Source organism: Rhinolophus sinicus, chromosome 10 (genome assembly GCF_057876585.1).
Source record: "Rhinolophus sinicus isolate RSI-liver-muscle chromosome 10, RSI-T2T, whole genome shotgun sequence".
In the NCBI taxonomy this organism is placed as follows: Eukaryota; Metazoa; Chordata; class Mammalia; order Chiroptera; family Rhinolophidae; genus Rhinolophus; species Rhinolophus sinicus.
Genome location: NC_142510.1, coordinates 18,552,501 through 18,574,885, shown reverse-complemented (window position 1 = coordinate 18,574,885; position 22,385 = coordinate 18,552,501). Strand labels below are relative to the sequence as shown.

The window sequence follows — 22,385 nt, the reverse complement described above, 5'->3', positions numbered from 1 at the left end:
AAATTACATGAAAATAGTACCTGTCACCTACTTGTTAGACAAGAACGCACTGCAGTCCTTGCAATCCACGAACAGCCTTTAAAAACACAATTATTATTAAAAATATAGCAGGATTTCTGTGACAGCCACCAATTTCAAATGGGCAAAATGTCTGGGTTTAAAACTGTTTCTTCCTCTTTTTATTTAAGTATAATTGACATAAAATATTTTATTAATTTCAGGTGTACGACACAGACATTAGACCTCTGTATATATCGAAAAATGATCACCACAATCAGTCTAGTTACCATCTGTCACCATTGCAAGTCAACACATTAGTGACCACATTCCCCATACTGCATATTGCACCCCCATGACGTACCCATTTCGTACCTGGAAGTTTGTACCTCTTGATCCCCATCATGCAGTTTTCTCCCCCAACCCCCCTTCCCTCTGGCAACCACCAATCTGTTCTGTTTATGAATTGGTTTGGTTTGGTTTTGTTTGCTTTGTTTTGTTGTCTAGATTCCAGTATAAGTGAAATGATGCAGTATTTGTCTGACTTATTTCACCTAGCATGATGCCCTCCGTGTCCATCTATGTTGTCGCAAATGGCAAGATTTCATTCTTTTTATGGCTGAGTAATATTCTATTGTGTATATACGAGTACTTACCACATTTTCTTCATCCATTGGTGGACACTTAGGCTATTTACATGTCTTGATTATTATAAATAATGCCACAATGCACATAAGGGTGCATTAGTGTTTTTATTTCCTTTGGATAGATACTCAGAAGTGGAACCTCTCCTGATAGTTCTAGTTTTAATTTTTTATGGAACTTCCATACTGTTTTGCACAGGAGCTGCACCAATTTACATTCCCACCAACAGTGCACAAGGGTTCACTTTTCTCCACATCCTCACCAACACTTGTTATTTGTTGCATTTCTATAAAAGCCATTCTGAAAGGTGTGTGGTGATGTGGTTTTGATTTGCATTCCCCTGATGATTAGTGATGTTAAGCATCTTTTCATGTGCCTGTTGGCCATTTGTATGTCCTCTTTGGAGTAACGAATATTCAGATTCTTTGCCCACTTTTTAATTGGATTGTTTGTTTTGAGTTGTATGAGTTCTTTATATATTTTGGATATTAACCCTTTGTTGAATATATGATTTGCAAATATTTTCTCCCAGTCAGTAGATTGTTTTTTTGTTTTGTTAATAGTTTCCTTTGATATGCAGAAGCAGTTTTAGTTTGATGTAGTCCTACTTGTTTATTTTGCTTTTGTTTTCCTTGTGTTTGGAGTCAGATTAAAAAAAATCACTAAGACTGATGTTAGGGAGCTTAACACCTATATTTTCTTCTAGGAATTTTATGGCTTCAGATCTACATTCAATTCTTTATTTCATTTTGAGTTAATTTTTGTTTATGGTACAAAATAGTGGTCCAGTTTCATTCATTTGCATGTAGCTGTCCAGTTTTCCCAACACCATTTTTTGCAGAGTTTGTCCTTTTCCATTGTATGTTTTTGCTTCCTTTGTCGTAAATTAATTGACCATATATGAGTGGGTTAATTTCTGGGATCTCTATTCTGTTCCATTGATCTATGACAGGGGTGTCCAAACATTTTTCAACGTTTTTCACCAAGGGCCGTATGCGGTAAAATACACAAACAGCTGGGCCACTCACTTGAGGTGAAGTGCGTATTGCCTCACCTGGTTTATTTAAGTAAACTAAATATATTTTTGGAATTTGCTGTGGGCCAATTAAAAATGGATTGCGGGCCGCAGTTGGCCCACGGGCCACAGTTTGGACACCCCTGATCTATGAGTATGTGTCTGTTTTTATTATAATACCACACTGTTTTGATTACTGTAGCTGTGTAGTATAGTTTGAAATCAGGGAGCATGATACCTCTGGCTTTGTTCCTTTTTCTCAAGGTTACTTTGGGTTTTTTTGAAGTTTTTTGTGGTTCCATACAAATTTTAGAATTATTTGTTCTAGTTCTGTGAAAAATTCCATTGGAATTTTGATAGGGATTGCATTAAATATTTAGATTGCTTTGGATAGTGCAGACAATTGAACAATATTAATTCTTCCAATCAATGAGCACAAAATATCTTTCTATTTATTTGCGTCTTCTTCAGTTTCTTTCATCACTATCTAATGGTTTTCAGTGTACAGGTCTTTCACCTCTTTGGTTAGATTTATTCCTAGGTATTTTATTGTTTCTGGGGTGCAATTGGAAATGGGATTGTTCTCTTAATTTCTCTTTCTGATAATTTGTTTTCATTGTATGGAAATGCAAAAGATTTTTGTACGTTAAGTCTATAGCCTGCAAATTTACAGATTTCATTTATTCGTTCTAACAGTTTGCCTAATTGCCATGGTTACGATTTCCAACAGTATATTGAATAAAAGTGGTAAGAGTGAGTACCCTTCTTTTGTTCCTGATGTTAGAGGAAGGGTGGAGTTTTCTGGGTAACTGCAATCTGTGCCTCTCTTACCCATCGCAATGTGGTCCTATTATCTTTTGTCCTGCAGGAGCAGTTCATTTACTTTTCAGATCTTTTTCTGAGGGAAATGGTTCATATGTGGCTGTAGATTTGGTGTGTCTGTGGGAGGAAGTGAGTTCAGGGTTTTCCTACGCCACCATGTGGACCCTTCTGTTTCTTACTTCTCTCTCTCTCTCTCTCTCTCTCTCTCTCTCTCTCTCTCTCTCTCTCTCTGTAACTTAGCACCTCGGAGACCACTGAAGACCACTAGTGGTTCATGGAACACGTTTTGAGAAATAACACTCTAAAACCAGATTCTCATGAAGTCTAATCTGGACCCCTACTTGAGGCTATTGCCTAATAATTGGTCCTTCTGGAGATGCCAAAGCTTCAAAATATAAAAGGATTTTGGACCCTATGGATGTTGGACGGGGGAGATATTTTTCTGTGGAGGTGAAGGGTCACTTTCCAGCTTCCCCTCAAATCACATCATTAACTGCCTCTCCTTCTTTCTTTCTAATTAAAACACCCACACGGCTTGCACACCAGGCAGTGGGGGCACCAGCGGTGAGATGTCTCCATGGCGAGGAGGAGCCGTCTCTGTGTGGACTCCCAGCGTGGTGCCAGGCAGCACCGTAAGCTTTAGGCAGAGATGGGTGGCATGATAATGACAATGACAATCTTATTGGAGGCAGCAGGTCCCTGACATAGGACTTCCAAGTGCTCTCCAGTCACTAACCATTTGCAAACAACGTTCCCTTGGACGCATCTCAGGATTTGTAAGAAACGCTGTGTCTCCGCTCACTTCAATGACCTTCCAGCTGGAAGGGTAGCCACTGAGGGCTGCCCCTTCTCTTTGCCCTCCCCCAACAGCCCTGCCAGTTTCTCATCAGTGACATCCCTGAGAATGGAGTGAGTAGATTGAGGTCAGGTTACCCCAATAAGGGGTGTTTATGACCCCGATCAGTTTACCTGTCTTGCCCTGGCCTCAGGCCGCAGGGCCGGCTGGGATCTACCAGGCTTAGGGGACCCCATCGGCATCATTGTCCGGGACTCACAACCATCAAAGACCTTAATTTTAGACCTTTGACATATATCCCAAAAAGGGTACATACATCTCTTTTGTGCAATGCGTTAATTTGTTAATGCAAGTATTTTAAATGCACCACTTTTATAACCGTGTTCTGGCATTTATTCATTTACTATATTTAAAGCCTCAAAAAGTGGGAGTGGCCTGAACCTCTTTTGCTAAGAAACTCTGGAGCTGAGTGAGCCCAAGTGGCATTGGGCCGATGCCCCTCCTGGGGGGGGGGGTGCTCTTCCCTCATAGCCTGCACTGGTGACCAATCCTGGAGGCCAAGTTTACAAAGTCTAGTGTGCAGGCATTTCATTCCCAACTCCATTTGAGAAATCTGCACTGAGAATCCCAAGACAAAGCTAAGACCTGATCCTGACACTATTTTACTGCAATGAGGGAGACAGAGGGAGATAAAGCCCATCTTCTGAAAATAGACCTGGATTCCTAATATCAAGCTGAATAAGTTCCGAAGTTATCATACGAGCCATGGGGAGTCACTGAAGCTGGGTGAGGATGAGGGCTCATCCAGTGGTGTATTTTGGAAAGATCACTGGTGGCTAGTGGAGGAAGGGACACTGGAGACTGCGGATATTGTCTGTGTATGTCTAGGTAGAATTCCAAGTCAAGTCCTTTGGGGACGTGGCCAGGATCCCATCCTGGGGTTTCCAGATGGAGCCTTGACAAGACACATGGCCCTTCTCAAGCAAAACGCTTTGTGCAAGTAAACGGTACTCTCCCAAAGAGAGAAAGGAGACTGATCCCAGCCTCCCTCCTATGGAACATTTCTTCCGCCTCAGACCTGACCTGGGTGAGAGGAAAAGGGTCAGGAAACCTCTCAGGGGAGAGCTGGTCCCAAAGAGAACAGGAGGTAGTTTCTTATTGGGCAACTTGGGGGTTTGGTGTTCCATTTTCTGGGGCAGTCTGTCCATTTGCTTCCTCCATCATTTCCTTGTACTGACGTTTGAAGAAGCCAACCTGTGGGGGTGGAAGGAGAGGAAAATCAGGACGTCCAGCAGAAGAGAGGAAAAGGCATGGTGGGGGGGAGAGGGGTCACCATTTCAGGAACCCTGCTCCGTTTGCACACTGCAGCAGGAGATTTATAAACATCGGGACCTTTAGACTCAACCACAATTCTGTGAGCTGGGTAGAATTACCTTCAGAATGAGAAACCCAGACACTTGCCTATAGTCACAGACAGGATCTGTGGTGGTGTCACTTCAGGTCCAGGGTGGCACTCTTAGGTTGTAATTTGATGTGAAGGGAAACATATAGAGAGGCAGAGCTGAGTGGGAGAGAAAAGGAGCGACCAGAGGAGGCCCGAGAAGAAGACGGGGAGGCACAAATGTGGGGGACGGCTGGGGGCTGCTGGCGTCACAGGTGGGAGTGGATGCCTCACATGCAGTGACTCAGTAGAATGAGTGCCTGAGGCCAAGGCGTGCTCTTCCTGATACGGTAAAGCGTGGGATCGAATGCTGGTGGCGTCAAGTGGGGACAAGAATACGCACCTTGTACAGTGTGGCCGTGATGAGAGCCAGCAGCAGCAGGCCCCCCACAGAGCTGCCCACGATGAGGGGCACCGGGTTGTGGATCTCGTACTCCTCTAGCACCGTGCCCGTCTGCAGAGGAGGGGACCCCACCAGGAAGTGTCAGGCCTCTGGCTGCCCCAGACTCTCCCAGGTTCCCCGACCTTTCAGGACCCTCCCGCTTCTCCACACCAGACTCCAAGGGGTGAGGTTCAGATGCACTTAGGCCACTGTCCCGCCCAGGGACCTCCGTCCTCCCTCCCTCCAGGCTTGTGAGCCCCCACCCACCCAACATCGCAGATTTAGCCTCAGAAGCCCCCTCACCTGCCCGACCACTGCCCACCCCACAGTCACTACCTGGGCTCTCAAAAACGCCTCCTGTCCTGGGAACTGTGAATACACAGATGTGTTGAACGTGATTTCCGCCACAGTCACCACCAAGACCTTCTTCTGCAGTGTCTGCAAAAGGGAGCAGGACAGCGGGTGAACCAGCTCTAGGGAAGGCTCAGTGTAGAGACGTGTCCTAGCTTGAGGATGGGTGGGCCCAGACCCACCGGCACCACCTGAGCCTGGGGCCGGGACTCTGCTGCTGGGCCTGCACACCTGGCTGACCCACCTGGCTGACCCAGCCGAAGCTGAGGTTGCCCTTCAGGATGAAGTCAAGTTCCTCCTGGATGCCGAAGGAGGGGACGTCACAGCGGAACCTCAGGCAGTCAGCGACGGAGCAATTCTAGGGATGGGGAGGATGGGTTTGAAGGCAGAAGACAGCATTGAGCTGTCTGATTTGAGGGGAGCAGCCACGTCTGAACTCAGGAGGGCTGTTCAGCAGACATCCATCTGAACAGAACGTGATTCCAGAATCGAGTTCCTCCGCTGTGTGGTTTAACATGGGGACAGCCCAGAGTCCTCACCAGCACACGGTTCTCCTGAATGTGGGTCAGGAAGTTGGACTCTATGGGCGCTATTCTCTGTGAAGAGCACTGAATCGACGGGTTCTAGGCAAAGATACAGAAGCAAGCGTCTCAGTGGGGACATCAGAGATTCCTGAGGGACTCGGGAGTCCAGGGAAAGGGCCTTCATGGAGGAGTACCTGGGGGTGGGAGACCTCTATGTCTGTCCACACAGGCACCTGGTTCAGCGCCATAGGAACCAGGAAGTTGATGCTGACAGGCAGATCCCTGGACCCCAGGTTGTTGACCTGCACAGAGGGCAGTAAGGCAGGACCATCCAAAGCCCCATCCCCACCCCATCTCTGGCCCCAGCCCATGCTCCTTCGTCGCCACCACTCACCTGGTATCTGTGCTGGGCCACGCTGCTTTCTTTCTCCTCTGAGGCTGAGAAGTTGAGATACTTGGTGGATTCTTCATGGCTAGGAGAGAAGAGGACGGGTGGGTTTAAAGTTCCATGGAGGCCTCCTGAGGAGGCCCTGGCTGGGACATAACAGGACAGGTGGTCAGTGGGACCTTGGGGGTGTCAGGAATGACGTCTGTGGCTGACTTGAAACACTGGGGAGACTTAGGGAGCAGGGTAGGCTTTGAGCTGAGGGCAAGGTGCTGGCAGAAGCTGCCCACAGAAGAAATGGCCAAGGTGGGGCCAGGCCTGCAGTGCAGTGAGAAGGACTGAGAGCTGTGCCCTGACGTGCTGGGTGAGGGGAAGCCAGAGCCTCCCCCTCTCTGAGCCTCAGTTTTCCTCTCAAGCCTTCGTGGGCACAGAGGATGCTGGATGGACCTGGGGGCACAGTGAAGGTTTGGGGAGATTCGGGTTGACACTGGCCACACCTGGGGCCCTTCTCTCCTGTTTCCTTGGCTTTTCTGGGCCTGGGGCTTGGAGGTGAGGGAGAAGCCACAGCAGACGAGTCACTGCATCTCAGTGTAACAGCGCTTCCTCAGGCCTGCCTGGGCCCATGCCTGAAAGCCAGTGGCCCACCTAGCCCCTCACAGGGGTGGCTGGCCTCCTCTCTGTCCCTCAGGGCTCCACACCTTGGGTACCTGTCCTCTGCCTGCACAGTCCAAATCCTAGACCACCACTTCTACTCTGAAGTCTCATCCCTCCTCTGCTGAGGTGCTCCCCCAAAATGCCCCAGCCTCATCTTGGGGCCTCCACGCCCAGAGTGCCCCTGCCCACAGAGTTGCATCTGCAGAGGACAGCTGAACTGTGGGGCCACACACTCAGACATGGCCTGCTCTGCCTGTGGGCGCCTGCAGGGAGGTGTGCTAAGCCCAGTGCACACTGAGCAAGCAAGCTCAGAGCGTGCCAGCTGCTGGGCTCCTGAGAGCCCCGGCGAGCAGGCGTGACTGCACCTGAGCCTCTGGGCAGGAGGAGGACACCCGCCGAGACACCTGGGCGGAATCAGCCAGGGATACACCCAGGCTAAGCCACATGGGCCTGCCCTATGTCACAAGTGCACACACCAAACAAAGCGAGGGGTTTAGTCTGGTTTAGATTACACATAGAGGCTCAATGCATCCCTGTGAAAGTCACATGAATGTACAGAAAGTAGCCACACCGCTGTGCCTGAAACGTAGCAAACGCCAGGAAGGTGTCTGCTCAGACACTGGGCTTTGACCCCTTAGTTGCAAGCCCCACGTCTGCCCCTCCTTGGGCACCATGTCAAGGCCTTTTCCTTCTACCCAGCTTCTCCCTGGCAGCAGCCTCTGCAGCTCATTTCTCCCTCTATCCGTTTCCCAAAGGGGGCTGGGAAAAGGAAGAAGGGTGCTTCTAAGAGCCCTGCAAGTTGTAAATCTGTTCCTTGCAATGAAAAATTATCTTGCCCCAATGCCAAGGACCAAGTCCAATGCCAGGGACACTTGGCGTTTAGCTGAAGCGTCCCCTGACACGAGGCTCTACGCCGCTCTTAGAAATTCAAATTGCTCAGGGTGCAGAACCACAGAGAGGCCTTTGGTGAGATCCTGCTTTGGTTCAGGGTAAACTCGCTCCCCAAAAGGGTTGTAGGAACCTTGAAGACAGACACATCTCCTATTGGGGAATTCAGGACAGTCTTGGGACATCTGAGAACTGGAACCTCATGAAATATAGGACGGAAAATCAAACCATACTTCTTATTGTCATAGCTAGTCCACAAGAAACACCCAGAGATTGGTGAGTAAGTACTGCTAGCAGCATCGTCTACCGATCGGAAGGTTGGCAATAAGACCTCCCGAGCCCAGAAGCTCCGCGGGTGCAGGACTGAGCCCCTGAGCCCCACCAGTGATGGAGAAAAACCCCTTCCAGGGAGTGGTGTGGCACCTGCTGGCCACCACGTAGATGGCATACGTCACAGGGAGCTCCAGCTGGGAGGTGCTCTTGCTGGTTCTGGGGGAATTATTCTCACTGGAGAAGGAAGAGGAGGCCAGTTAGCAAGTGTCCCAGAAGTGGAGGCTGGGCGGGCGGGGCGCTGCCGGGACCTGGCCCCACTCACCTACTCACATTGGCTGTCAGAAGGAGCCGGTCTCCCAGCTCGGCCTTGGGGGAGACGTCAAAGGTGGCTGTGAAGGTGATCTGAGGAAGAGGCAGGTAGGCAGGTGTGGGGCTTGGGCAAGGAGGTCCCCGAGGAGTGAGGCGGAGGGGGCAGTGAAGTAGGAGCGGGCAGAAGCAAGACTGACCTGGGCCCCCTCGCGGAGGATGAGGTGTTTGATGCTGCAGTGGGTGCTCCGTGTTCCCTGGCTCCCCGCTGGGGAGTTGTCACAGGTCAGGGGCAGGGAGCGCGACTGCATTTGGTTCTGGGCGAGGGCAGGTGAAAACGGCCGGAGACCATTGGTTAGTGTCCCAGACAGACGCCATGAAGCAGCGACAGCTTCCCGGACTCTACCTTAAGTTTCTGGTCTTAAAAATTCCCTAAGACACTACCTGGTCACACCTCCTGCTCATGTAGAAATCCCAGATTTATTAGTTTCCCCTTTTTTTTATGTATTGTTATTTTAAAAAGGCTTTTTTATTATGGAAACTTTCAAACACATTCAAAAGTAAAAACCTTAAATAAATCAACCCCCCCTCAGTACCCATCACTCAGCTTAAATTACCCACATTTTTCTACTTCTGTTTTTTTCAGCTGCTCTCCACTTTTTTTTCCCCCTGGATAATTTAAAGCACATTCGAAACATCACATCGTCTCATCCAGAAATACTTGAATGTATACCACCAACATATAAGGGTATTTTTTTAACATAACCACAAGACTCAACAAATCACACCCAGTAAAATTAGCAATAATTCAATATCAGCTAATACTCAGGTCATGTTCACTTTTCCTAGATTGTCTCCAAAAATGTTATTTTACAGCTCATTTAAAAAATTTTTTAAACAGTTACTTGTTTTCTACATAAAAAATTATTTTATATTAGTTTCAGATGTCCAGCACAGTGGTTAGACATTTATATAATCTATAAAGTGATTTTCCAGCTCATTTTTAAAATCAATATCCAGCACAGGTCCACATGTGGCATTTGGTCGATATGTCTAGAAGTACTTTCAGGGATAGGGCACTCACCACTCATGCAGCTGGATCTAGCCCCTTCTAGTGTTTTCCTTTGAATGCTAATGAAAATAGTATCCCGTTGGGAGTACTAACCTAAGAGAGACATGACACCAGCCAACCAAATGTCATGTGTGGACCTAGTTTTGATGCTGGTTCAAATAAATCCGGCGTAAAAAGGCATTTTTGAGACAATTAAGAACATTCCATTATGGTCTAAATACTAAGGACTCACTCATTCCATTGGGTGTGATAGTGGCACTGGGTCATGTGAGATGTCCCCAGTGTCCAGCACTAAAGCTGAAACAGACGAGAGACATGATGTCTGGGACATATTTTTAAATATTTCTGCAACGGGAAAAAACAGATGGAACAAATGTGGCAAAATGTGGATCATTGTTGAATCCGGGTGATAAGTTTTGGGGAAGTTCGGTGAACTACATTCTACTTTGGTACATGTTTCACATTTTTCATCATAAAATTTTTGTTAAAAATCTGTTTCCCTTCGACTCCCTCTGGTCCTAGTTCCTTCTTCTAGAATAAGGATTGCCAAACGACAGGCGCCACCAGTTTTTATAGATAAAGCTTTTTTGGAACACAGCCATGCTCGTTCAGACACATATTGTCGGTGGCTGCTTCCACTCTGAACAGCAGAGCTGAGCACATGCAACAGACACTGCGTGTCTCACAAAGCTGACGTATTTACTTCCTAGCCCTTTCGAGAAACAGTGTGCCAAGCCCTGGTCTGGAGTAACCCATCCATTTACGTCTTTCTTCTACAGGACAGTGTTTTAAAATATTTGAAGGCCAAGACATGTTTTCCTTTAAAAGGGGAATACTGATATGATGTGGAATAGAGAGACATTTAAGGCAGGGTCCCCGCTCTCTGCACCTTAACAGTTTCCTGGGAACTTAACCGTCAGTGCCCTTAAAATAGGATGGCCAGAGTTGGGCACGACATGAGCTGAGCAGTCCTATCACAACCATACCCGTCCTCAGACCACATCCAATATCAGTCAGCCTGGACCTCTTGGTTTATGAGAGGCTGCAAAGCAATGGCAGCACCAGCCTGAGCTCTGAGCCAGCACAGGAGTCTCTGCCGACCGACCCCCAGCCATCAGCCGCGTTCTTCCCCGAGGACATACTACCTGGCTTCCTGCAACACGTCGGTAAGACAGCCCCAATGGATAGGAGAAGGTGACTGTGGTTCCATACGAGTCCTCGCCATCATTCCACACTGTCACCTCCATGGTCAGCTCTACGTGAGTCCCCACTACTAGGGACTTCAAGCTAGATGTTGGGGCAGAGGGTGGGAGATGATTCTGTGACTGAGGTTACCAACGGTCTGGGGATGAAACACAGAGTAGGGAGGGAGGGCAGGGATGGGGGACAAGACGTCTGGGTTCTGAGCCCAGGGCAGAAGAGTTAGGAGAGCCGGGTGGAGCCCCAGTGTTCAGGAGGAGGGCGGGTGGGGGGACCAGGGCAGGTCTCAGGGGCTGGATGCTCACCCTGAGAGGCCAAAGGAGATGCCAAGGTCGTCCTGGCAGACGTGGTCGGCTCCACAGTTCTTCTCAAAAGGGAGCTGAGAGGGAAGGCAAAACGGGGTTTTCCCCAAGGTCTGGAGTCCCCGCCTTCCGCCCCCTCTGGGAGCTCCCAGCATCAGGACTCACAGAGGTCGTGAAGTATCTGGGGGCGTCCGCAGCCAGCATAGGCTGCAGGTTCCCAAACGAAAGGATGGGCTTGCCCACCAGGGAGAAATTGAGACGCAAGATGATGGGGGTCACGGAGTCCTCCACACAGGCCTAGAGAACGCACAGTGAGGGGGCAGGTGGCTGAGGAAAGCAACGCCACAGGCACCAACTGGGTCCCATTTCCTTGTCTGTAAAATGGGACAGCAATGACACCCACCTGCGCTCGTTAAACACTGACTGCTGAAATGCCGCCCGCGGGCTCTGTGCCTCCATCTCCCTCCCCCTAGCTTCCAGCAGGCCCACTTCCTCCCTCAGGGTCTTCTCTCACTCCACCTGCCCACAGGCCTGCGGCACCCCTCTGTTCTCTCCCTGGCTTTATCTTCCTTCTTAGTGTTCATGGCTATGACCCCCGTCCTCTAGGGACTGGATTGTTTGGGGTCTTCCGCCAGAGCTCCCTGTGGGCAGGGACTGCTCTGTCCATGGCTGTGTCCCAGCACTCAGGCCAGGGCCTCAGGGTCTCAGAGACCCAGCTCAATACAAGAATCTCAGCCCACTGCTCCACGGTTTTCTGAAGCAGCCATACTCTTTTCTGAAATCTGGCTGCGTAATTTCTGGCCGTTGCCGCCAACCCGTCCATGCGTTCTCACACACTCACTCCTTTGGCTGACAGAGGTGAAGCAGCTCCTGCATGCCAGGTGCCACGCTGGGGCTGAGCCACAGCCAGGATCAGAACACACCCCAATCCGTCCCTGCCCAGTCGCTGCCAGTCTCAGCAACGCCTGCACTCCCAGGGCCCCCCAGCCTCCTCACCGAGAGGAGTAATGCCACTTCCTCACAGTGCTGGCTCAGCCCAAGGTCTAGAGTGCGTGTCAGGTTCCGAGCCCTGGTCTCTTTGAAGATGGCACGGGGACTCAGGCGGCCAGGATCGAGAGTCAGGTCAAAGGTCACAGAGCTTTTGAGGTTACCTGCAGGGGAGAGTAGGGGATGGGAGAGAACCAGGAATGCCCCAGGTGGGCACGGGGCCAGGCAGGAGCTGGGGGACTCCAGGGTTCGGGGTGTCCTGGGGGAGAGAGGACTTACCCAGCTGGTTCCTGGCACTTTCATAAACATGAAGGCAGACAGTGGCATCACCTAGTGTCTGGAAAGAGGGCGTCTGCTCCCGACACTCAGACATGGACCTAGAAATCTCTGTCGGCGAGGTGCGAATGCTTGCCCACACCCTGAGCACAGGCCTGGTCCTGGGGGCAGAACGCTAAGCTGAGGACAGGCCTCTGGTCGCAGGAGGCCAGCCTGGGCTGGGGGTAGGAGGCCGGGGCCCTAGGGGGACCAAGGATCCCTGGGGAGGGTCTACGGAAGTCTCTTCTCACCTGAGCAGCAGTGCGTGCCCCTGGGCCCCCACGGCCAGGTCCACCAGTCCGTCCTGGGTGAGGTCCTGGCCCCCGCTCAGTGACTGCCCAAAATACTGGAGCCTGGGGGACAGCTGGGAGCCTGCAATCCTCTGGCCAGAGAGGGAAGGGCAAGCCTGGTTAGCGGGTGAGGGAAACAAGGTGGAAATCAGCAATAAGAGGAACGGGGAGGGGGGATGTGGGAGATAGAAGGGGTGAGTCGTGAAGAGATGTCACCAAGGAGGGCCTAAAAAGAGGGGTGGGGAAAGGATGACTGGAGAAAAGAGAAGATTTCTAAGACATCAAAGGAGAACTGGAGTCTGAGGGACTGGCCTGGTGACCTGAGTTGCATCGAGCCTCAGGTTCCAATTCTGGCTCCTCCCAGGATGAGCCACGAGCTGCGGGCAAGGATCCCACCCTCTGTGCCTCACTTTCCTCATCTTTCACGTGGGGATCAGCTGTACATAGCGAATGAATTAATTCACAGAGTTCTTAGACCAGCCCCTGGAGCATGGTCACTAATCCCTTACTAACGATGCTGAGTATTAGGGCTGGAAAGGACCTCAGGGCTCAGGGAGCTACACCTCCTTCTTGGCAGGCAGTGCCAAGGCCACTCAGCCTTTAAGAAGCCAACTCCAGACCTACAGTGAGACCCTTTGACGCCTGCCGACGTCCACCCTGTCTCTTCAGAGGACAAGGGGGGATCCAGTCGGGGTGGGGAGTGGCTACACCTGTATGAAGACCTGTGGGTCCCTCTTCTATTTCCATTGCTCCTGTAACAAGCAATCCCTCAGAGAATGTGCCCTATAACTCTCTGGCACATTGAGAGTGTAATGCTGAGCGAAATAAGTCAGACAGAAAAAGCAGAGAACAATGTGATTTCACTGATATGTGGTATATAAACCAAAAACAACAAAGAACAAGACAAACAAATGAGAAGCAGAAACTCATAGACACAGACAATAGTTTAGTGGTTACCAGAGGGTAAGGGGGGTGGGGGGTGGGAGATGAGGGTAAAGGGGACCAAATATATGGTGATGGAAGGAGAACTGACTCTGGGTGGTGAACACACAATGGGATTTATAGATGATGTAATACAGAATTGTACACCTGAAATCTATGTAACTTTACTAACAATTGTCACCCCAATAAGTTAAAAAAAAAAAGAAAAAGAGTAGTAATAATAAAATAAAAGAGAAACGTACCAATTACTAAGGAAGTTTAGAAGTGAAGAGGGGGCAGAAAGCACACACACAGTCAAGTGTCCTTGTGCCCAGGAAGCTGACCTCATGGTGCGTGGGCCCGTGGGGAACAAGGCCCGACCGTCCCAGACCAGGGTGTGGTGAGACCCGTCATGGGGGGAAAAAGGAAAATCACACGGCCGTGAGTTTCGGGCGAGGCCTCGTGGAGATGACCCCGGGACTATTTGAAGTCGAAAGGCTGCGTGGACACGCCTCTTAAAGATAGTGTGACCGAGCGCAGTTTCAAGGCTCTCGTTACTCTCAGCAAAGCCTTTCCAAGTTGTTTAGAGCCCTTCCATTGTTAAACCGTATGGCAGTAATTGATTCCAATACAACGTCTGTTGTGGGCAGGCACTTGTGTACACATGTGCAGTACGTGTTCTCCATGCACATATGTGGACTAACATTGAATCCTCACAGCGGCAGCCCAGTGACGTGGCCTTACTATTACTGCCACTTTACATATGAGGACCCTGAGCAAGAGAGGTGACTTAGGACCAAGACCACAGAGCTGGGAAGGGACAGAACTTCCGGGACCTTCTTTGACTTGTTTTTCTAACAACTTTTTGAGATATAATTCACATACCGAACAATTTACCCTTCGAAAGTGTAAAACTCAATGGTTTTTAGGGGGTTCACAGGTTATGCAACCCTCAACAAATTGATTTTAGGACATTTTTGTTACCCCTCAAAGGAAGCCCGTACCCCTTAGCAGTCACCCCGTGTCCCTGCACCCACAGCCCCTGACGACCACCAATCTACTTCCTGTCGCTATGGATTTGCCTGGAGGTTTCATAGGAATGTAATCAGACAATGCGTGGTCCTCTGTGCCTGGCTTCTGTCACTCAGCATCAGGTTTTCCAGGGTCACCCACGTTGGAGCCTGTGTCAGCGCCTTACTCCTTTTCATGGCTGAATAATATTAATTGTATGGCTAGACCACACTTTGTTTATCCATTCTTCAGTTGATGAACATTTGGGTTGTTCCCACCTTTTGGTTACTATGAATAATGCTACTATGAACTTTTTGTGTAGACATGTTTTCAGTTCCCTTGGATGGAATTGCTGGGTCATATAGTAACTCTATGTTTAACCCTTTGGGGAACTGCCAGATCATTTTCCAAAGCAGCTGTACCATTGTACATTCCCTCCAGCAGTGTATGAGGGTTTCAATTTCTCCACATCCTCTCCAACTCTTGTTATTATGCTTATTATGTCTTTTTTATTCTAGCCATCTAGTGGGGGTGCAGGGATGTGTCATTGTGGCTTTGATTTGCTGATGACTGACGACTAATGACGGTCAGCATCTTTTCATGCTGGTCCTTTGCATATCATCTTTGCAGAAATGTCTACTCAGATCCTTTGCCTGTGTTTTAGTTGGGACTTCCCTGACGTTTTGCCAAGGGAAGCAGCCCTTCCTGGCAGGGAACACTCCTGGGTGGGGGGAGAGCTCCTGCCCGGTTAAGCATTTGGTAGGATAACTGATAGAGGGAGGGAATAAAGTTGTATAGCATCCAGAGATGCAGGGATGAGTGCACAGGCTGGCTGAGCAGGCAGGAGCTACCAAGATACCGAGCACTGGTCAGAGTCCTGGGGCTGGGACCTCCCTCATCACCACTCACATCTACTATAAACTTTGGACAAATGAAGTCACTTCTCCAGGCCCCAGCTTTCATCTCTATCATGAGTTTGCTAATGCCTGGCCTACATACCTTGTGAACTGCTGGGGGATTGAAAGGCTTGGGTGGAAAGCCCGTTCGAGTATCAAGTCCCCATACAAAGCAGGGAACATACCAGTCAATATTTCCGTTTCTTAAATTCCACAGATTTTGCCTCCTGCCTTTGCCAGTGGTGGGAAAAGGAGGAAAGATAAGATAATGACGAGTTCTCCAGGGGGCAACGTGGAAGATGGGGGAGCGAGGAGGAGACTGTAGTTACAGGATCTGTGACAGGGCCTACCTGGCTGTGGGAGGGGCTGATGCCCAGTCTAGACGTTCCATGGAACAGGTAGACAGCACCCTGGTTCTCCTGCTCCCCCGGGGCCCCGATGGCCACGTCCGTCAGCCTGTCCCCATTCACGTCCCCCAGCACTGTCAGGGCTGCCCCAAAGCGGCCCCAAGGGTGGCCTTGCTCCCCACGGAGAATGACGTCACACTGCCACTTAGCCCTCTGCAGAACAAAACCAGTGTCAGGCTCTAACCCAAGCAACCCTCCACCCCACACCCAAGCCCCACCCAGGCCAGGTCTCATCAGCCACTCACCCCCCGGGGCAAGGGACACACAGACACCTGCCCCCCCCGAGTCGGCTCATAGTGATGGGGAGCCCCGATGAGGACCAGGTCGGAGCTGCCATCTCTGTCCACGTCCACGGAGCAGAGGGAGGCCCCGAAATAGGAGCCGATCTGCAGGGCAGAGCTAAAGTCACCCTGCCTGCCCCTGCCAGAGGCACCCCTTCGGGGCCAGGTCCTGCCTCTCCCCAGGCAGCAGGACCTGCCCCCATGAGCCCCGAACCCCTTCATCTGCCCCCTCTCCACCCCTGGAGACCCCGCCACCCTCAGGTTCCACTCTGGCTCCTCCACACCCCACCTGGGTCCCTGTGACTTCAGCCTTCGGCTGCCATTGCCTGGACTTCTGGATGAAGATGACAACCTTCCCAGTGTGCTGATGGCGGGGGGCTCCCAGGACCAGGCTCTGTACCCCCTTCCAGAGCGCCAGTTCGGTGGAGTAACCTGAGGGGCCAGGCCTCAGCACAAAGGCTCCCCTCAAGCCCCTCCCCCCAGGCAGCCCCTGCCCCACCTGTCCTCACAGCCAAAGCCTCTTCTCACCCAGGTAAGAGTCCCTCATGTCCTCATGCTCCTGAGACATGTTGATGAAGGTGGGGTTTGCATTTGGGGGGTACAGAAAGGCCCCTCCAGACCAGCCGAAGCTCCCCACAGCCCCCAAAACGGGTCCATCCTGGAAAGAAAAACAGGTCCATCCTGGGCTGAGCAGGGCGGAGAGGAGAGGACAGCCATTCCAGGGCAATCCTGCAGCCGACTCCACTCACTACCTGCCAGCCACCCTCGCCCTCCCTCCTCCCCGCTGTCCCTCTGCCCACACCAGCAGCCTGAAGGGGACCCCACTCACAGGTGTGAGCACAGCACTAAAGCCCTCCTGGGACATCTCCAATTCGAAGGAACTGCTTCTTGAGGTCTTCGTACCTAGGGGAAGCCATGACACCTGGGTTCTGGGGGTGGGGGGGAGGGGAGGGGCTTTGCTGATGGGTGAAAAAAGCTGATGGGTACCTCAGCTTTAAGAGGATCTCGAGTTGGAGACTAATATCCAGCAACCCATTGTTGCTGCCCATGACATGGGGTCCACTTTCTAGAAGGAAAAGCGCTTATGACTGAGGGTTTCATCTCCAACTTACCCTCAATGGCGAAGATTTTCTCTTTCAGTTGGTTTTGAATGTCTCTCAAAGCATCAAAGTTCTCCACTTTAAATATATACTCTTGGGAAGGGTGCGATGCAATGTCAATTAATTCTTTCCAGGAAACTCTGTTCTGAAAAGCCGATCCCACCTGCGCCACAAAGACCAACTCAGTGAGAATAATCACAGATCTAACGTGTCCGCCGTGGGCCGGCTGCTGAAACTCTCACCACACCGCACGGTCCACAATGTTAATATTACATCCAGCGTGTGGGTGAGAACACTGAGGCTCAGGAAGAGAAAGGGGCGGGTCCCCGGGCCAAGCAGAGCAGTCACCCTGAAGGCAGCGGACGCTCAGAGAGCTGTGTGGTGTCCTCCAAGGGGACACTGACATAAGAGGGAGCAACCCACACCCTACCCCGACCGCATAGCGGAGGATGCCAGCCGCCTCCGCCGCGGGGATGACGTCATCATAACGCAGGTGGTCGCCGGTCTTCTTTCCGTCGGTGATGACGATGAGAATCTTCGAGGCATCCTTTCGGGCCCCTTTTGAGGCACTGAACAGCTCGTTTCTGTCAGGAAAGAAGAGGGTCCAGAGGCCCGTGAACAGAGCTGCCACCAGCCCTGCCCCCGTCCCCCCCACCCCTGCACCGTGAGAATGAGGGGGTGCCCCTTCCGCTGGGAGGCCCCTAGAGGAAGGACACCCTGGGTGGGACCTGTTCCTCTCTCATGGAGACAATGAGGCACAGGGGGCACGTGACGCTCTGGGGAAGGACTCACGTGGCCTTCTGGATGGCTGTGGCCGTGTGAGTGTACCCTTTCAGCTGGTGCACGGAATCCAGCAGGCCTAGTGGGTCTGAGCTGTCCATGAACTCTTTGAACGTGAAGTGCTCCAAGAATTTGTCAGAGAACTGCATCAGGGAGAACTGGGGGAGCCGCGTGGGGCTGGCACCAAGGCCACGCCCTGGACCCCACGCCTGTGGCAAGCCTCCCACCTCCCTCCCTCCCCTGCCGCACACCTGGGCGCTGGGTCTCTGGAACTGGCTCATCACGGCCTTGACGAAGCTCAGCATCTTGGCAAAGTCATGAAAGTCGATGCTCCCTGAGCCGTCGATCAGGAACACGATGTCCTGCTCCTGCCTCGGGCACTCTGGTTGGGGGGGGAGGTGGCACTGGTCCTCGGAGGGACCCCCAGAGCTGACCCCGCCCAGGACAGGGACCTTTGATCTCCTAAAGTTCTAAAGAGGCTACATCTGTGGTTTAGCTGCTCACACCTGTGCAGCCTGCCTGGCTGATAAAAAGGTGGAAGTTCCTCCAATCCAGAGGGTCGGAAGATTCTACATTGGTGGCTTGGTGGTCCGTGGCCCTCGAGGGGAGGGGGGTCCTCCATACCTTTCCCTGCAACGTTTCTGCCACCCACTCACGAAAGGGCTCTGCTCACCACCCTCCACCCCCCACCCCTGCCAGGGTCTCTCCTCCTTGGTTAGTGCTGAACTGTACTTTTGTTAAATTTTTCATGTCACCCTTGAGAATAGCCACACACTGGTCATGTTCTGTTCTCAGCTTACATACAGGCTCCCACTCCCTTCTGGGTGAATACAGAACCTGTCCTCAGAAAAGGGATCCGTCCCAGCTCTCAAGAAGGGAGCTCCATGCCATCTTTACCTCCCAGCTTCCCTTTTCTGCCCCAGAGGCCTCCCGCCAGAGAGAGTAGTGCGCTGGGTGTTCTCATGGGAACCCAGGCACCTCTGGGAAAAGTTTAGAGCCTAGTAGGTGCTGAAAGGGATGCCCCACTCAGTCGCCAGATACCCCTCTCCCAGGGGCCAAATGTGAGTGTGAATGTGAAACCAGGGAGGGGCCTTGGTCTGCTGTGGGCGGGTCTGAAAAGCTCCACGTGCCACCTCCTCGTCTCCTCTTCACAGCAGCATCAAGGATCCAGCCCCTGTGCCTGAGCCTGCACACACACGCACATATGTACGCATGCACATGCACACGTGTACACACACATGCACACATACATGCACATATGTACGCGTGCACATGCACACGTGTACACACATGCAGACACGCACATATGTACGCATGCACATGCACGCGTGTACACATACATGCACACACGCACATATGTACGCATGCACATGCACACGTGCACACATACACATGCACGCACACACACGTGCACACAGTGCACACATACGTGTGCAAATACATGTACACACAACTACACATGTACGTACACACATACACCAGTCCATGCGTACACATACACATATACACACATGTGTCTGCACACAGATACACACATACACATACACATCCAGACGGTCTGCACCCTCATCTCCATTTCCTAGCCTGCCTGCTGCACAAACCAGTCACTTATACCCCAGGGTGCACCGGGCGAAAGTAAATCCCCTTCTCTCTAAAAATAACAGCAGTCAGCATTAAGTGAACCATGGCCATGTGCCAGGAACCATGCTAAACCCTGGCCGTGGAGCATCTAATGTTATTTTCAGTGTTGGGTGTGTTATTATACCCATCTGACAGACAAAGAAACTGAGGTTCAGAGAGGGTAAGGTCACAGGAAAGGTTCTATGTGGGACAGTGACTCCCCAGTCCGTATTTGAAACCACGACACCATCCAGCACATTTTTTTCCAGATCCCTTTTTTATCTACTGTGGTAAGAGTGTCTCTCAGCCCACGGCACCCCCAGTCTGATGTGTGGGCTCCTCAAAAGTCCTGGTGGTCTGAACACTCACCCTGCAGGGACGAAGGGAGCCTCTGGGACTGCCGGGAGCGGGGAACCAGGAAGAAGCAGAACCCGGTCAAGTACACGTTCTCCCTGCATGTCTGGTGCACAGTAGGGCCACAGGCCTGGGGACAGGGGGTGGGGTGGTGGGGTGGGGGGGGTGGAAGGAGCTGCGTCAGCTCCCATCCCACCCTCCCATCGTAGCACCTCCCCCTTCCGCAGGAGCCCCAGGTCCCCACTCTGTCCCCAGGATGTGACTCAGGGCAACTCACCAGCAGCTGAAAGGGTTTGGTGGCAGCTGTCAGGGACAGGCCCAGCGACATGTTCACAGCCTCCTGGGGGACTAGGGGACAGACATGTGCACGTCACCCTCTGGGTCACCAAAGGGGGCAGTGTACAATCTGGACCCCACCCCTGTCCCCTTCCTCACAGCCCCAGCTCACCCGTCAACCTGGGGGAAGGAGGCCGGACAGACGGAGGGGCTTCCCGGCCTTGGTGGAGCTACGGGGCTGCAGGGGTGCAATGGGCCAGGCAGCCTTTATGGGGTCAGGAAGTCTGTCTGAAGGTGTGGGTTGGCAGACAGAGCTGAAGCCGGGAAGCAAGTCCCCTGTTCTCCCCACAGGACCCCCCAGCATGGGAGCCTGGAGTTGGGTCCCAGGGAGGGGCAGCGACTCACCCTGCAGGTGGATGGGCTCACAGGTGCCCGTTCTGTAGTCACACTGGTAGAGGCCACCTGTTTGGTTGGCAGCCCTTATCTCCTGGGGGGCTCCAACCACCACCCTGGGGGGACAAAGAACACTGCAGTTAAGAGTGGAGCACGAAAGCCAGACCGTCACCCCAGCAAGCTTGCTCCGACTCTGCGGGCCTCAGGCTCCTCGTCTGTCGAGCAGAGATTAGTATCATAGCAGTTTAAGTTCTGCCTGGGAGGGATTTTTGCCCATTTTATTCTCTGGTCTATGCCTGGCTCCTGAGACATACGGTAGGTGTTCCATAATTGTGGAATGATGGAGTCGTACCTCCTATGGTTGCGGTGAGGCCTAAATCAGTACCCACATACCGGGGGCATGGGACAGCGCCTGGCACTTAGCAAGTGCTCAGTAAATGTTAGCTGTGGTTATCGAGACAGCAGTATCTGTGTTCTGTGCAGCTCTTTGTAACCTCGGAGAGGAAGGCTTGGAATAAAGGGAGGGACTGGACCCTGTGCAGGGACAGGAGGTGACGGTAGCCGCAGGAGGTCCCCACCGGGTCCTCACCAGGAGTTGGAGTACTGAGCCACGCTGTGTCCGAACCCAGCCCTGTCCATGGAGAAGATTGTCGGCTTGTCCGTGTCCACGTTGAAGCAGACAGAGGACGCCAAGGCTGGGGAAAGATGGTGAGGAGAGAAGCTGTGTTGGAGGGTCCTCCTCCTGCCCCATCCCCCATCGCCCCTCCAGCCCAACGCCCTGTGTGTCCTGGTCTTCTGGACTCCCGGGCTCAGGCCTCCCCCAGCCCGGCTTCTCCTTTCACACGGACAGCTCTCTACCCGCCGGCCTACTGGCAATTCCCAGTTCTCCATTTCCACCCAGCAGCACCCCACCTCTAAAGACGCTCCTTCCACGCCCACCAATGGGCTCCTCAGAGGGACAGTCCGGGAACACTTGGCAGCACACGGGCAGTGTGCACAGAGCACAAGGTGAACGGGCTGTGCCTACTTGAGAAATTTCCGGATTGTCCAGGCAACTGGCTTCTCTTCCGCCATCTCTTGAACTCCCCCTAAAGTGGTTTCTCAAAAGCCTCTCTCTACACAAACTCCAGAAAAACCCTAGATCCCTCCTCTAATGTCTGAGCCCAAAATGTGGGCTTTCTCAGCTCTCTCCCTACCTGGACACCACCCGTCCCCTTCTTCACAGCCCCCAGCTCACCCGTCAGCAGGAAAAGGGAAGTCCTGGTATTGGCCATGGCTGGACGGTCAGGCACTGGCCGAGCCCCTGCGCTGCTCAGGGACACCTGGACCAAGAAGCCCGGGAAGCGAGTGAGCAGAGGTGGTCAAGAGGCAGAGAAGGAAGTTGCCAGCATGACTCAGAAGTGAAGGGTGGAGAATATGACGAAAACAAGCAGAGAAGGGGACCGAGGCAGCCCACACACTCCTTTCTGGGAGTCCAACTAGAGACGACTTGACTTGTTTCTCTTGCCTCACCAACCTATGCTTGGGCGCATGCAAACCGCACCCCCTGCCCTGCACTGGGTCTCCCCATTCCCCTGGTCTTACTGGCTGACGGGGCCCCTTGACCTTGAAATTTCAGTTAGCCTGGGGAGAGGGAAGATGCCGATGCCAGGGTTGGGTCGGGGCCCTCATGGAGACCCTGATGAGAACCCACCCCTTCTG

At 52.1% G+C, this 22,385-nt stretch overlaps 1 protein-coding gene across 1 annotated transcript; it reads right to left on the bottom strand.

The window, feature by feature from the left end:
- Positions 1–3,645: 3,645 nt before the first annotated feature.
- On the bottom strand, positions 3,646–22,202 carry ITGAX (integrin subunit alpha X). Its single transcript, XM_074322614.2, has 30 exons — positions 21,922–22,202; positions 21,274–21,379; positions 20,697–20,800; positions 20,293–20,363; positions 20,031–20,145; positions 18,293–18,423; positions 18,054–18,199; positions 17,692–17,845; positions 17,274–17,424; positions 16,991–17,064; positions 16,690–16,819; positions 16,451–16,593; positions 16,126–16,266; positions 15,824–16,033; positions 12,607–12,737; positions 12,320–12,477; positions 12,050–12,204; positions 11,219–11,350; positions 11,057–11,130; positions 10,697–10,838; positions 8,680–8,796; positions 8,496–8,575; positions 8,324–8,407; positions 6,368–6,446; positions 6,168–6,275; positions 5,989–6,072; positions 5,694–5,807; positions 5,435–5,536; positions 5,060–5,170; positions 3,646–4,529 (listed from the first exon to the last, which is right to left on the bottom strand). The coding sequence occupies exons 1-30, from the start codon at positions 21,956–21,958 to the stop codon at positions 4,431–4,433; spliced, it is 3,483 nt and encodes a 1,160-aa protein (XP_074178715.2). The 5' UTR covers positions 21,959–22,202; the 3' UTR covers positions 3,646–4,430.
- Between the last annotated feature and the right edge of the window lie 183 nt (positions 22,203–22,385).